Source organism: Ailuropoda melanoleuca, chromosome 14, assembly GCF_002007445.2.
Source record: "Ailuropoda melanoleuca isolate Jingjing chromosome 14, ASM200744v2, whole genome shotgun sequence".
NCBI classification, from domain to species: domain Eukaryota; kingdom Metazoa; phylum Chordata; class Mammalia; order Carnivora; family Ursidae; genus Ailuropoda; species Ailuropoda melanoleuca.
Genome location: NC_048231.1, coordinates 3,845,439 through 3,861,823, shown reverse-complemented (window position 1 = coordinate 3,861,823; position 16,385 = coordinate 3,845,439). Strand labels below are relative to the sequence as shown.

Genomic DNA, 16,385 nt, shown 5'->3' with positions numbered 1-16,385 from the left:
GGCTTTGATCAATTACTTGACAAGTGAATAAGATATACAAGACTAGATGTGATTCAAACACTCTAGTCTGCAAAGAATTAGTGTTGCCATATTAGGGAGCTGCTACATTAAGCAACAAGCCCTTTAAGAATACTTACAGGGAAGTGGATTAGAGGGACTGTCAAAAGCACAGCAAACAGTATGCATAACTTCACAGTCATGACAACAACATCATGGGGCAAGTATGTGCTATAACCTTCCAGCAATTCTGACGCCACTTTGTCTGTAAATTTAAAAAAATAATAATAAGGACCACATTATAAACTACCAGGCTTTCAATAACAGCAAAATTATTTTTCTTGCACAAATAGATCTTAACAAATTTTGGATTCCCAGTACCAGATCCATCTCTGGTCTTTCTCCTATCCTATGAAACACAGAGACATTAGTTAAATATCTTCTCGAAAATTACAATCTTTTCTTTTAGTTAAACTAGAAACCAGCACAGGTAGAATCTCTAAAATTATGACAATAAATTTATATATATAAATAACTTTTTAGAACTTTTCCATAATCTGACGGTTTCGAACATTTATGTTGGTTTTGTAAGGTGCTTTCACATGTATTACTGCAAGTGTATCATGTGTTTCCTTCCGATAACAATTAAGGCAGGTAGGTAGGCTAAGGAATATTAACTGACTTGCCCAAGATCACACCACACAAAGGGGAAGAGCTCGCAGAGCTACACACCCCAATTTTTTTGGCGCCAAAGCCAATACCTTTCCCTCAATACTGCAATGTTTTCTAGAATCTTACACTTCTGTGCATGTTGTCTGCTTCACCAACACTTCATCTGTAGATTCCTCTTTCCTAAGAAAATGTAGTTGTAGGGAATCGGCTTACTCGGCAAGCCAGTGTGGTAGTCAGAGACAGAATGTGGACCCACGACCATGCTCTGCTCCGTACTGTTCTTCCAGTTTCACAATGTCTTCTGCACCCCCAGTCAGACGAGGGGCATGAAGAGTGAGCGCTCTCAAGAACACTCCATCACCTCTTGCAGGAAAGATCAGTTTGTACTTAAAATGGAATGGTGCCTTTTCAGTTTGAGAGTAATATGTATTGGAAAAGATGCTTTGGAGGAAATAAAAAACATACCTCTGTTTTCAAGGATCTTAAAATATAAAGGAGCAATAAGATGAACACCCATATACTAGAAAGTGGGCAAACACAGATACACAGTGGCAGTAGTTGCTCTAAACAAAGAACTATGGTGATTCTGAATAGGGAAAGGTAACTGTGACTCTGGGATGGGCAAGGAGGAAGTCCAGGGAGGCCTGGGGAGAGGCATCATGATCTAGTGAATAGCAGGAAGGCAGAGGGCCCTGAATTCTGGAACTACAGACGAATGTTTAAATTCTTCTACTTATTAGCACCTTAACTTCTCTGAGTCTCTTAGTTCTTACATCTGCAAACTAGGGACAATAATATGTTGACCTGTGGATTACTGAGAGCATTAAATGAGTTAATGTGTATGGGGGGGATTTTTCTCTCAGAGCAAGAACAGCACAGGCAGAAGCCCTAGAGTAGCAAAGAGAATATGCATCTGAGAAAATGAGTACCCAGTGGTACTACAGTGGCTGGAACAGGACGTGCCATAGAGCACAGACAGTAGTGGGTGATATGGCCAGAAAATGCATTTAAGACCCAGGAGCAGAGCTCTTATAGGCAAACCCTATGAAGTGGGCCACAGTGATGCAATGACTTATAAAGATTAGTGTATTAGGATCTGAACTAAGCAGGAAGAAAAAGCAAGCAGAAAAAAAACAGTTGGAAGGTTACTGTCATAATCACTGAGAGGTAATGAGAAACTGAACTAGACCAGTGATAATGGAAATGGGAGAGAAACTAATAGTCTAAAGTATCAAAGAACTACTTTACATGATGTGAGACTAGTGGACTGAGTAAGAAATAAACAAGAGCCAGGAAAGCTGGGTTCTTATTTCCAAATCTGAGATACCTGTGACCTTTGAAAAAAATATGGCAAACTATTTTATTTCCACTTTCTGAATCATGAAAATGAGCTATTAACACTTACTGCCTAACAATTTTGTAGACTTTTAAAATGGTCTGGTTATGATGTAACATTTGGGCATTGGCCTGGCTCTCCAGAGGAACGCTTTTTCTCCCTCACCTTATAATGCTTTAACATCTGTAAAGAGCCAGTATTATTAATCCAGGTACATATTTATAGGTCCCTGTAATCTGACAAAATTTAGATATTAACTAAGCTTTGAGATCACTGGATACAGGGATCTCAGGCAGCTCCAGAAGCCTGAAGAACTAAATTTATTATAAATTCAAAATATTGTTACATATCCACTTTCTACTTTCCCAGGATGAAAACACTTCATTTGGGACAGTCAATTCCGTGTTCTTAGCTGAGCCTTAACATATGTAAGGAATAGAGTATAACACACTTCTCTGAATTCAGACAAATCTCTATAAATCTCAGTAAGGATCTGACGGTGATCTCTGCAAGTTATGTGTTATTACGTCAGGAGGCTGTCCTGTGTAACACACACTGTCAAACCATATGAAGTTTATAGAGATTACCACAGAGTATCAGAAAGATCATGGGATTAGTGTTCAGGAGACACGCCACTAAATGTGTGACAGGTCACTTCACTTCTTTGGCCTTCAGATGCTCATTTACAAAATGAGGTGAAGGCCTTAACTTATGACTAGCCCTCTTGATAATCACTCAATCAGCAATTTTTTCCCATAAGACTGAGAGCTACTATTATCTCGATAGACATATACCATAAAAGATACTCCTTAATTATAATTAACAACCCCCAAAAGCTAATGTAAACAGCAAACTCAGTATCGGAATCTTCTTTTGTCTTTGGAGAAAGAATTACTTTTGTATCATTTTTTTAAATCTATCTATCACCTACCTATGATGAGATTTTTCTTACATGTGTACTTCTCCGTTACAGAAAATGCGGATACTCCGAAGAATTTGCGATGGATTAAGTCAGAGACCACATTAATAGCTTTACCTGATAACAAGGACAATCCCTGTGGAGGAAATACTTCATTTACATAATGAAAATGTTTAGCCTCCGTGTTCACATAACAGATAGACAGGTATACAGGCGGGTAGGTAGGTACGCAGGTAGGTAGGTCGGTAGATAAAGATATATAGATATGCCTGGAGCTTAAGTGAGCCAGGTTTTTCCAAAAGCTCACTAAAAAAAACTTGGGATGAAGGAAATCTTGGTTCTACAGCATAATTCCTGAGGAGGCAACACGATAACAAAAGCATTGACTTTAGAGAAAAGTCAGACTGGATTCAGATCCCAGCTCGTTACTTGATAGCTGCAGGTATCTGGTTGGCCGAACTGCTCACCCTATGTGAACTTACACCTTGTAGAGTTGTAAGGATTAGTAAGTAATGTATATAAAACACCAGGCATTTACACAGTAGATGTTAGCTCAATAAATGTATTAGTATCAGTCCTTCCTCCACTTCCCTTTCAATCTAAGCTTTCTTACAATTTAGTACAGCATCTCACAGTAATTTATGTAACTATTCCTCAGCAATCCTGGAGATTGGCAGGCCATCTGTGGCTTCTTTCAGAGAAGCTATTTACCCATATGGAGGAGGAGGGGGAGGTCTATTTTTTGGATTTTTTCTCAATGTCGAAGATCTCTAAATAGAAGAGTATTTGTGCCAGGTGACAATTTTACTTTAGACAAATACACAGCTATTCTGTTATAGTAAGTTTTTGCTGAATCCCAATGGAGAACCTGCTACAGTATCTTACTAATCAAGAAAAGTCATACTGGGGGCACCTGGNAAAAAAAAAAAAAAAAAAAAAAAAGAAAAGTCATACTGAGCTCAAGTCTGTGCAAAAATTTACAAACCAAACAACCAAAACTATAACTTATATAGTTCAAGAATCCTGTTTCAGGGGCGCCTGGGTGGCACAGTGGTTAAGCGTCTGCCTTCAGCTCAGGGCATGATCCCGGCGTTCTGGGATCGAGCCCCACATCAGGCTCCTCTGCTATGAGCCTCCTTCTTCCTCCCCCACTCCCCCTGCTTGTGTTCCCTCTCTCGCTGGCTGCCTCTATCTCTGTCGAATAAATAAATAAAATCTTAAAAAAAAAAAAAAGAATCCTGTTTCATCAGCAAAGATCACAAAAGCTTAACCATTTGCCTTAATTTTCTTTGTAGTGTATCCAGCAGGGTACTGTACTCATGTTGGAAATAACGCTTTTCCTGCCGGCATACACAGAGCTCTACTACACTACTCTTATCCTATATCAGTATAAAAATGCAAGAGCAGATTTAGATTAATGAGTGGCCTTTATTACTGTTAAAATAGCACAGAGATAATAAGAAAAGGACAATACGGCAATTATAATTTTCTCATACACTGAAAACTCCAAGATCATACTCAGAGCAGAGTTACCATATTTAATTTAAATTCCATTAAAGATAGGGAGAAGTAAAGGGCTGAAAAACTGAACACCTGAAATCATAAAATAACCACAATACTAATTATAATAATAATAGTAACCACCAGCAGTAGCTCTCCTTTGCGGAAGACTGTAATGTGCCAGATACTAGAACAGGCATTTTACACGTAACTCATTTCCTCCTCAATACAACTCTACACAATTATCCCTGTCACAGATGAGGAGACGAAGAGATTGCAAGGGGAATATCCTGTTCAAGGTCACACAGCTAGTTAGAGCAGAGTAGTTATCTGTACCACAGTTGTTGGATTTCAAAATCCATACTCTTTCCACTGGGATTAGGAAAGGTAGCTGGTTTAGTAAAGGTAGCTGTGCAAGTAAACATTGTCCAAAAACTTGTCAGACTTGGAAAAACTCTGGGAGAGAAGCAAAGTGCCGTTAGAAGTGATCATGGCTGCCTAAACCTGCAGCATGCGCACAAGGCTAACAACCATGCAATAAATCAGTCATAACGGCTAAATATCACCAGAGTAATAACAGCCATTTACTTGCAGAGTTGTTATAAAAGCACTCAGAAGCTGGAAAATATAATCAAGAATTGACAAATTGAGCGCAATTTGTTATAATGGCATTGTTTGCAAATTAAGTATGTTTGCAAATTAAAGAGCCTATAATTTTTTTCTTGTTCTAGACTTTTTTTTTAATTTATTTTTTTTATTTTTTTTATTTGACAGAGATAGAGACAGCCAGCGAGAGAGGGAACACAAGCAGGGGGAGTGGGAGAGGAAGAAGCAGGCTCATAGCGGAGGAGCCTGATGTGGGGCTCTATCCCAGAAAGCCGGGATCATGCCCTGAGCCGAAGGCAGACGCTTAACCGCTGTGCCACCCAGGCGCCCCTTGTTCTAGACTTTTAAGTTTTATGCTTTCTTGAGGTTCTTTACAGAACAGAAAAAACATTTTCATACCAAGCAGGCAATTTTTCAAAAATAAATAAAAATTTACTATTATTGTAAGAATTTAAAAGAATCCTTTACGAAATTTATGGGGAAAGGTCATGGTGCATCATAGAACGCACATTGCCAAACTATGTGAATTAAGACTGAAGGCAAAGATCTCTGATATCTAAGCGTACAACTATAACCCAGCGTAAACCCTTTCCTTTCTTAACTTGTTCTTTTGCAATTAAGATGACTGATTCTCCCAACCTCCCAAACTGAACTAGAGTCTAATATAATATACTGAATTCTCAATTAAAAAAAAAATCATTATTGCACATTTTTTTCTTGTGGAAAGACAGAAATGTCCCTAAGTTTTACTTAGGTGTTTAAGAAAATTTTCTTATGAAGTTATTAATCTTGAACTTGATCCACATTTTTAAAAGAAAGAAAATCAATTTTTTAAGGTCCGTAAAGTTACTACAGTACTGCACTGACTTCTAGCAGCCTAAACATATTAACTTATTAATGAAAGGCAGAAACAGAGTGTATATTCAGGTGTGAGATCAACTATAGAATAATTTTGTCATTGGTAATTAAATAATATACTTACCATAAAAAGTGAGGTACCCGAAGAGTGCAGATATAAAATAAATGAGAAAACTTAAAGCAATTGCTGTATGGGTTGCATTTTGCATTCTTTTCTTGGAAGGGCTAAAAGACAAAAATGGCAAAAGTAGAAACTATGATCTGAATTATATCTAAAGAAACAAATATCTCCCAAGCTAGTTATCAAGAGGATTCCTTAACTGTTCAAGGCCTACTTTATTAATAACTATATATCAGAACTTCTGATTTGAAATTACTGCACAAAGATTATGCTCCCAGGAAACACTCTCCAGGTGAACAGAACTAACTCTCAGTTGTTTTGTTTTAAACTAACACTTAGGGGTACCTGGCTGGCTCGGTCGGTAGAGCATGTTTTGGGGTTGTGAGTTCAAGCCCCATGCTGGGTATAGAGCTTACTTAAAATAAAATCTTTAAAATTTAAATAAACTAACACTTAGAATCCAGTGATGGGAAAGAAGGATTCATAAGGGAGAATGTCATTCAATCTGAAAGTCTAAGTAAAAAGAAATACTTAATGCATTTAAAATATTTCAGGATTCTATGGTACCTTTGAAGTTCACAGTATATTGGCAATATTGAGGTATGGCAGAGAAATGAAAAAGCCATGGTAGGTATGGCATAAACACTCTGGAAAAGAATTTAAAAAGATGAAATTATTAAATGCTCTTCTGTTGAAACCACTACTTCATTTGACAATAAACTCAGGTCTTAAAAAAAATCAATTTGGTTAAATTTGTTTCCTCTTTCACAAATCATCTCTTTATAAATAAGAGGGTCTTGTTTTGTTTTTAAAGAGAGACACAAGTATGGTCACCAACAAATGTGTTGCTTAATAGTTGGACTGCCTGTGCTAGCCAGAATATTTCTTGGCTGGCTTCTATGCCATGTTGGAAGTACCACCAACTAAATCTAAGGGAATACTGAAAATACTAATCACAACTTAGCATCTTTAACTAGGACCTGTTTCAATGGGAATGAATATGATATATTCTAGACTGACAAATTCTTAAAGATCCATTGGAATACACAAACATAAGTGTTTTTTTTTATTAGAATACTTAAGAGCCAGAGGAAGTTATAAAGCAAACAAAAGTTATCATTTAAGTGAAAATACTGTCTTTATAAAATGCATGGTGATGATTCACTTTCTCTTTTCTACTATAAAAAGATTTCCTTCTAACTAACAACTTTAGGTTCTTCAACAAAAATTCCAGATGTCTGAAGACCTATCTTGGGATCTAATGCCTCCTCAAATATCTGAAGGGAGCAATGAAAGAAAGCTGTAGCATTTCCTGAGGCTGGATTAGGGGAATGAGAGTTTAATTCACAAATTCTCTTTCATATATTGCTTAATTTCCTGGCTTGTCAATTACTCTACTTAGACCTTTAAGGCAGATAGCCCTTACCATGTAAAGGATGTGGTAATCTCCCTCGTGGAGCCAGAGAGACATTTCTCATCGAAAAACTGGGGATAAAAAAGGAAAACTCTGCACAGAGAACTCAGCACACTAGCATGCTACACTGACAGAGTTGTACAAGAGTGGAGGGGATTCTCGTATCTGCGACTCCGAGTTCAACAGAATCAAAAAAATGTAGATGAAGAAACTTGTGGCAACAGGGAAGACTTTGGGTTCTTCTAGAATGGTAAAGTAGACATCATCCATATCACAGTTCCTGTCTCCTTTGCTAATACTCAGGGGCTCTTACAGACATTTCCAGTATCCTGGTTCTCAGAGATGGCAAGGAGACTTGGTCTTCTAGTCTCCACTCCAAACATCATAAATTTCAACTTTGGAATGTCAGCCAGAAGATATATTGGCAGCACTCAGCTGCTGGTCCTATGATGAGGCTGTTAAGCTACAGACCAAGGTTCTACTCACAGGGGAGGAGTTTTTGATATAATTGGCTATTTAGCTTTATAAGTCCAGAGGGCAACAGGAAGTCTGTATCCACAGAGGACCTTATTGGCCAGACCAGACATTTGGTAAATCTGTTCTTTTAGGCAGTGGCTCATTTAAAACAGGCTCCATTTAAAGGCATGCCAAAAAAGAAAAAAAAAAAAAAAGAAAAAAAAAGGTGGCTGTTTCATAATGGGCCACCCTGTGTTAAATAATATTATTCTTCTGGTAGGCAACCCTATACTTAGCACTTTCATGAAAATTAATTAGATGCAGGTACAAAGACCTAAGAGACCCTGTTACACAAATCTCTTAAAACTTGAAATGTGAAAAATCAACCAAAAGTATCTGTTAATAACTTACACACCTCTTTGGAGAAATGAAAGAGCTTTGGTTTACAATCATCTGTAGCATTTGAAATCTGTTTAAGAGGATTGAGGGGAAAAAGAGAAACCAACAGTCATTAAAAGTCAGAATACATCAACAAAAATGATGTATTTATTATTAGTAGGCTTTCAAATAAAAATATTTCAAAACAAAGTTCCAAATTGCAATATAGCCATTACTTTTTCATTAATTAGGGAAAAAATCATTATTAGTCTGATTTTTTTTTCTTTTTAGCTTAAAATAAAAAGGAAGGAACAAAATATAAACTATTACCTGGAAGTATTGCTCTACATAATTTAATGGCAGAGGACAAGGAATGGACCATTTTTTAATTACTACCTGTAAGAATAAGTAGAATCCACACTCAAGATTATTTCTTATAAAATTCATGAAAAGAAAAAGATTTCAAACAGGTCAGCATTATTTCAATTAAACTAATACCATACCAAATAATAGCTAATAGACGATTCTTTGCTCGTATTACCTTTTTCCAGTTAGAATAGGTCATCCTTTATCACGGTTACCTATCGTGGGAGGAGAGGGGATGCTGTATATCTGTTTAGTGGGGTTCTCCCCCATTAAAGATGGACAGTATTCTCACATCAACTTTTGAAAACCCCAAAGCATCACGGCATTAAAAAAAAGTACAACTCAAAATGGGAACATGATGTTTTTAGTGACAATGGTATAAGACTACAGCTATTTGTGGACCTGGCTTCAGTAGCAGATAGAGAAATATTAATAGCAGTTTGGGAAACGGCCAGGCAGAAAAAAAGTAGGGAACTTATGCAAACCAGGAATTCAGGGATTTCTTCTGTAGAAGTACTTTCCTGCTGGCTTTTTTCAGACTTGCATTACTTTTAGTAAGTGCAGATAAAGCGAGCTAAGAAAAGAGCACATAGCTAGCGAGCTCCAGCTGGTAAAAAGAAAAAAAAAAAAAAAAGAAATCCAGAGGGATGTTATTTCCCTGAAATAATCAATGAAAATATCTCGGGATTTTATGCTGGATTGTGGCCATCCTTCTCCTAGACCTACAGTTGTGGTCGTGTGGACATTACCACTGTTGCAGTAGTTCCGGGGCACGTAATTACTCTGTAAATATTTGCTCCAGGCTGGAACCCAGCATACACAGCGGCAAGGAAGAATAAAGGAAGCATTTGTCCTTACCAGGAGACCAATAAATAAATACTAGTCCTATTCATATTTGGTATTTATCTAGTTTTGGATTTTAACTAATTCAAACAAAATTTTATATACTGATAAAACAAATCTAAGGAAAACATATACTTTTAGAATTAAGTTAATGAGTGAATTAAAGAATTGCTCTTAATTAAAATCCTCACCAAGGAAAAAGAAAAATAAATAAAAGGGTAAACTGAGCAAGTTGCTTGGACGTTTCTAGGTAAGTTTTTGATGAAATAAAACTAAATGGTCAACTTACCAACAGGAAAAAAATCAAAAGCAATAATTTCACATTTTTTTTTCTGATATATTTTCAAAAAAGGATGAGGATGGGATAGGGCAGAAGCTAGAGCAGTGCGGTTGTCACTCATCTTTCTTTCAGCCCCACTCTGAATTCAGGGCTGCACACTTCCCCCGTACGAACGTCGTGTGGTGACGGCAGCAACCATGTCCTGAGCACTTGTGTACCAAGTACTTTGACAAGGTCGGGTTGTGAGCTAGCTCATTTACTTGGTCAGCTAGTATTACTTGGCTTGCAAATTAAAATGTTTCAAAAACCATGTTCCAAAATACAACATAATGATTCTTTCATTCATTTTTCAATGAATTTCTAGTTAATGAAAAAGTCATCAGCAGTTTGGTTTTGTATTAATATTAAATTCAGTTACTATAGCTAATTTCCCAGCAGAGACCTATCCCAAGCGTAAGCCCACCCAGGAGGATGGTGAGATGTGCCGTTCTATAACGTAGCATACAGAATGGGACTAGAAAGATACCCAATGACAAAGCATGACAGGGAGTCCTTGAAGACAGAACATGGTAAGAAGAACTCCAGGGGTCAGAAAGACAAAGGGAAAAATAATTCACTTGCATAGAAGGCCATTCCTTCTCTCTGTTCTGAGTTCTTCCCATCTTTCAAGGCTCAGCTCAAGTTTAATTTCCTTCCCTCCTGTCAACTGCTGTGATTCTTATTCTGAAGAAAATAACAATACTTAATCATGTATTGTCTACATTGTTCTCTATTGTTTTCCAATTAATTTTTCTCATCTCCCCTACAAGATTGACAGATCCTTAAGAGCAGTGTCCACGAGTCCATCTGAAGCACCGATCATGCCTCACTTAGTGCTCAGAACAAGCAAAGATTCTGATTACAAACCATCCGAATTGTTTTCTATTTTGACTACTGGCTTAGTAAAATATTACTTAAAATACTAATCTGCATTCAAGACAGAACTTTTGGAAAGAATGACAATCCATTTATTTTCTAAAATGGACCAAAAAAGGTAAATCCATCTGGCTACTGTCATTCTGAGCTACTGCTAAAATAAAATGGATGTTTAAAATTTTAGATATTTCAGAGGGAGCAAAATTTTAAGTTAAAATTTTTAAGAAAAATAAGATCTGGGACAACAGATAAGACTGTAAGTTTTGGGGCACCCGGGTGGCTCAGCTGGTTGAACTTCAGACTCTTGATCTCAGCTCAGGTCTTGATCTCAGGTTCTTGAGTTCGAGCCCTGTGTTGGGCTCCATGCTTGCCCTGGAGCCTACTCAAAAAAATTTTTTTTAAAAAGAAAAACTAAGTTTTGCTTTCTATCTGGCGGCAGATACCAGCTCAAAGGTCAGCCACGATGGGCACTTACAAGTACATCCAGGAGCTATGGAGGAAGAAGCAGTCCGATGTAATGCACTTTCTTCCCAGGGTGCACTGCTGGCAGTACCCACAGCTCTCTGTGCTCCCTAGGGTGCCGCCCCCCCACAAGCTGGCTGATAAAGCACGCACGCTGGGGTACAAGCCCAAGCAAGGTTATGTCACATATCAGATTCACTGTAGTGGCCCCAGATGCCATTCCTAACAGTGAGACCTCGAGCAAGCCTGTCCATCACGGTGCTAACCAGCTAAGGTTTGCCAGAAGCCTTCAGTGGGTTGCAGAGGAGTGAGCTAGATGCCACAGTGGGGCTCTGAGAGTCCTGAATTCTTACTGTGTTGGCAAAGATTTCATGTACAAATTCTTTGAGGTTATCCTCATCAATCCATTCCATAAAACTATCAGAAGAAATCCTGACACCTGGTGGATCACCAAACCAGTCCACAAGCACCGGGCGAGGCGAGGGCTGACATCTGCAGGCCGTGAGAGCCTTGAGAAAGGGTCACAAGTTCCATCACAAGTTCCACCACACTATTTGTGGTTCTTGCTGTGCAGCTCGGAGAAGACGCGATACTCTCCGGGTCCTCTGTTACCGCTAATGTAAGTAATGCTTGTAAAATCCCTACCTAATAAACAATTTAGTTCAGTCATGGCTGCTTAAAAGTGTTCTTTGTCAAAACGAGTTGTCTGCAGATCGTTCCATGAATGCGTTGTCAAATTATGGAAGTTAAAGTGCCATCATGTTTGAAGACTGCAAGTGATGGTGTGTCTTGTTTCTAATAAGATAAACACTTTTGTCTTTGCTTTATGTCATTAGGGAGTTTATATACCAGTGTTTAAAATGCTGTTTGGTATAATAGATGTAAAATAAATTCTGTAAAAGTGGAATGCAGAAGCTGGCCGTGTCGTTTGTTGGTGCATATAACGAAACCTACAGCTTCGCTGGGGTGATGTAACGCTCTGCTGCTTTACTCGCAAATGGTTGTTTCCAGGGGTTTGGTAAGAACAAGCTTTTTAAATTGGATTTTGCTTGGAAATGTGAAGAACATCCAAATCCCTTATCATGATCATATACAGAATAATAAAGTTAACTAGGGCCCACATTTTTAGGTTTAATCCAATATTCCACTTAAGTAATTGCTGCTTTTGAAAGAACAGTTTAAAAGAATGCCACCATTTTTAGAAGACTTGAACGAACCCATTTTAAGAGGGTTCTCTTACAAAGGAAAATAAATCCTGTTTAACCTAAGCAAAATTGCTTTGATCTCCACAGTACGACTGAGGTTCACATAAAAGGTGGAGGCTCCTGATTCTATCCCATGGCTCCATGGGATCTGTAGAATACTGATTTCATACAAAGCAGTCAGGAATGGTATTTACACCAGCGTATATTAAAACTAGTAGAAATTGAACATTAGGTAAATGAGAAGAATTTACCTTAAGATTCGTAAGCTAGTAACCAATGCTAGGGATTAGGAAACTGGTAGCCATCAGATAACCTTTTAAAAGTGAGGGTAAAAAAATTAAAGTTGGCTTTGATCAGAATTTTAAAAAAAAGACTAAGTTTTGATTTACATTATTTGGAGAGTGTAATTTAAGAAAATTATAGATTTCTGGACTGATTTTTTAAAACAAGTTTATATTAAGAATTTTTTAAAAAGTGTAATATAGATATTACATAGATTTATAAATATATATTGACAAAAATAATAAATGGAGCCATTGATACCATTCCAAAAAGACTGGGTTGGTAAATACATGTTTCCTTTCCCTAACCATTGTGTATTTCAAAACCTAATTATTTAGAAAGTCTAAAATAAAAGTCACAATTAAAAGAAGCATTTTTAAAAAAGCATACAGTGTCTTCATTGTCCCATTGTAGATCAAATTTAAACTGTGCTCACAGGTAAAAATCTGAGCAGATGGTTTGTAAAGCATTACCATAAGTATAGAATAAGGGTATTATTTCCATATGACTCCTACAGTAAGAAATCTGCATCAAATTAAAGAGTATCTGCCATGACAGAAATGAATATTGTGAAAACTACAAAACACATATCGTATCAATATATTTCACATGCTCAAACTATTGGCTATAAAAACCAAATTATTCTTACCTATGCAATGCTTGGATTGCCAATTATCTGTGAGGAAAAAATTCAGTGTTATCTAGACTGATTCTCTTTCACATCCATATGTTCATTTGCATACATAGGTCATTCCTAACCATACAGATGTTTCTCAACAAACAGTTTATGAAACTGGACTACTTTCTAAGACCATACAGAAAAATAAACTCAAAATGGATTGAAGAACTTTAATTAGGATTAAATGTGAGACCTAAAACCATAAAATTCCTAGAAGAGAACACTGGCAGTAATTTTTCTGACATCAGCCATGGCAACATTTTTCTAGACATGTCTCTTAAAGTAAGGGAAATGAAAGCAAAAATAAACTATTTGGACTACATTAAAATAAAAAGCTTTTTTTGCACAGTGAAGGAAACCACCAGCAAAACAAAAAGGAAGCCTACTAAATGGGAGAAGATATTTACACATGCTATACCTGATAAGGGGTATCTAAAATACATAAACAACATACACAACTCAATGTCAAAAAAACAATCCAATTAAAAAATGGGCAGAGGACTTGAATAGGCATTTTCCAAAGAGGACATACAGATGACCGACGGACACATGAAAAGATGTTCAGCATCACTAATTATCAGGGAAATGCAAATCAAAACCACAATGTGATATTATCTTACACCTATCAGAATGACTAAAATCAAAAAGACAAGAAATAAGAAGTGCTGGTGAAGATATAGAAGAAAAAGAACCCTCGGGCACTGTTGAAGGGAATGTAAACTGGTATACAGTCACTGTAGAAAACTATGGAAGTACCCCAAAATATTTAAAATACAAATACCATATGATTCAATATTCCAATACAGGGCATTTACCCAAAGAAAACAAAACCACTAATTCAAAAAGATATGTGCACCCCTATGTTTACTGCAGCACTATTTACAATAGCCAAGATATGGGAGCAGCTTAAATATCCATCAACAGACAAATGGATAAGGAAGATGGGGGGGGTGTGTGTGTGTATGTGTGTGTGTGTGTGTATGTGTGCGCGCGTGTGTGCGCATTTGCAAACACAACGGAATATCACACAGCCATAAAAAAGGATGAGATAGTGCCATAGAAGAGATAGACCTAGAGGGTATTTTGCTAAGCGAAATATGTCAGACTGAAAAAGACAAATACCATATGATTTCACTCATATGTGGAATCTGAAAAAAACAAATGAATAAAAAACAAAAAGCAGAATCAGACCTATAAAAACAGAGAACAAACTGTTGGTGGCCAGAGGGGAGGAGGGAAGGGGGATGGGCAAAATGGATAAAGGGAAGTGGGAGAAACAGACTCCGGGTTATGGAACGAATAAGTCATGGAAATAAAAGGTCCAGCATAAGGATATAGTCACCGATACTGAAATAGCACTGTACAGTGACAGATGCCACATTTGTGAGCAAAGCATAATGTATAAACTTATCAAATCACTATGTTGTACACCTGAAGCTAACATAACACTGTCAACTATACTCAAATATAAAGTACCACTCCAAAAAAAAAAAAAATCCATTTATGGTGAGAATAACTGTTGTCTCCCTTTTCAATGTGGACCCTAAAAAGTGTATGTTCATGGATGTTACCTAAACTTATTGTGGTAAACATTTTGCTATATATGTAAGTCAAGTCTTTATGCTGTACACCTTAAGTTATACAGTGCTGCATGTCAATTATATCTAAATCAACTGAAGGGAAAAAAAAGCATATGTTCAATTCATTTACTTCTAAGACAGAAGTCAGACAATTTGAGGTGGGGAAGGCAATGATTTTTAATGCTGATAAATTCAACATATGATTAAATGTAAACACTGTTAAGTATTTTAGTTTTAAGAGCATCCATTACAGTATTTCTGTACACTAAAACTAGGGTTACTTTCACTTCATTTAAATAATCTAAAGTTGTTTTATCTTCGCATCCCAGAAGAGAGTTCAACCTAAATTAAATGCATCCTAGATTATTGTGACAGCTTGAAAATCTGGCTCTGTAATATGATTCAACTACTGTGTGTTGTGTTGCTCCTTTGGGCAGCATTTTCTTTCACTCGTTTTTCAACACAAGGAAGAGTTTCATCCCATACACACCCAGTATTTTACAGAAATAAATGGATACACACCTACACAAAGAATTAAATGTCATCTAAGGTTTTAACAGAATCAGTGTGCTCTCCTTTCTCGTTAACCAAAAGAGGTACTGGATTTGAAAGGATGCTCTAGCTAAGACTCTTCAAAATAGATACAATAAAAGAAATAATTTTGTGGAATAAAAGTGCTTTTAATAACACACTGAAATAAACTCCGACAGAAAACAGAGTTACAAGAAAAAAAGAAGACATTAACACAATAAGTTCAATATCAGTGAGGAGATAAGCAATATACTAGATTTTAAACTTACCACTAGAGCAAAGAACACCATAAAGAAAAATGATAAACTACTTGTGTAGCCAAGAAAGCCTGTAAAATAACAGTAAAATAAAAAGCAATTTATAAGGAAAGTGATCCTAACACACAGCTAAAGCTATACATCTTGGGCATGTTTTCTATTACAGCGCTTGGTATCTGGGGCTTAGGGCTGAGAATAACAACATTCCAACTATCTGCCACAGATCACTTATGCAGCTCTGTATAGCAGAATTGGAACCGGCTTACCACTAATGGTACACTGTGAGGAAAGGCTGCTCTTTAATGTTCCACTGTAAAGATTTTATTTTAGTGGGGCAGACAAAATACTACTGCAAACCAAGTAACAGGCTAACTAAGCAAGGCTGAAGGCTGAGCAACCTAAACTAAGTCCAAGTTCAAAATTATTCACCACTACCACCCTTCTGCTAAAAATGTGGTACTGTGAAATTTAAAGCCCCTTAACATTATCTTCTTTCTTCCTTCCTTCTAAACAAAAACTGGCCTCTTTTCTAAAGACTTACCTATTTTAGGAAGAAGTGCAAGAGGGAACACAATGCCAACACAAATGATTATTAGTAGCGTTTGTCCATCAAGATACCAAGACCTATTAGAAAAAAGAAAACAGTCCTATTTTAGGCACAGGAATCCAGTGCTTGTGTTCACACACACACACAGTTATAACCATTACAACCACCCATTAGGAAAAGC

At 36.9% G+C, this 16,385-nt stretch overlaps 1 protein-coding gene and 1 pseudogene across 3 annotated transcripts in view; one reads left to right on the top strand and one right to left on the bottom strand.

The window, feature by feature from the left end:
- Positions 1-16,385, bottom strand: part of SLC38A6 (solute carrier family 38 member 6) — a 79,718-nt gene that overhangs the window by 17,498 nt on the left and 45,835 nt on the right. For all 3 annotated transcript variants that reach the window (XM_019800086.2, XM_002913032.4, XM_034641962.1), the window contains exons 7-13: positions 16,199-16,281; positions 15,670-15,728; positions 8,588-8,653; positions 8,295-8,348; positions 6,577-6,656; positions 6,013-6,113; positions 138-262 (exon numbers count right to left, since the gene is read on the bottom strand). In XM_019800086.2, the coding sequence (XP_019655645.1) occupies positions 138-262; positions 6,013-6,113; positions 6,577-6,656; positions 8,295-8,348; positions 8,588-8,653; positions 15,670-15,728; positions 16,199-16,281 (568 nt within the window). The remainder of the gene's footprint in view (positions 1-137; positions 263-6,012; positions 6,114-6,576; positions 6,657-8,294; positions 8,349-8,587; positions 8,654-15,669; positions 15,729-16,198; positions 16,282-16,385) is intronic.
- LOC105237865 lies at positions 11,125-11,741 on the top strand (annotated as a pseudogene).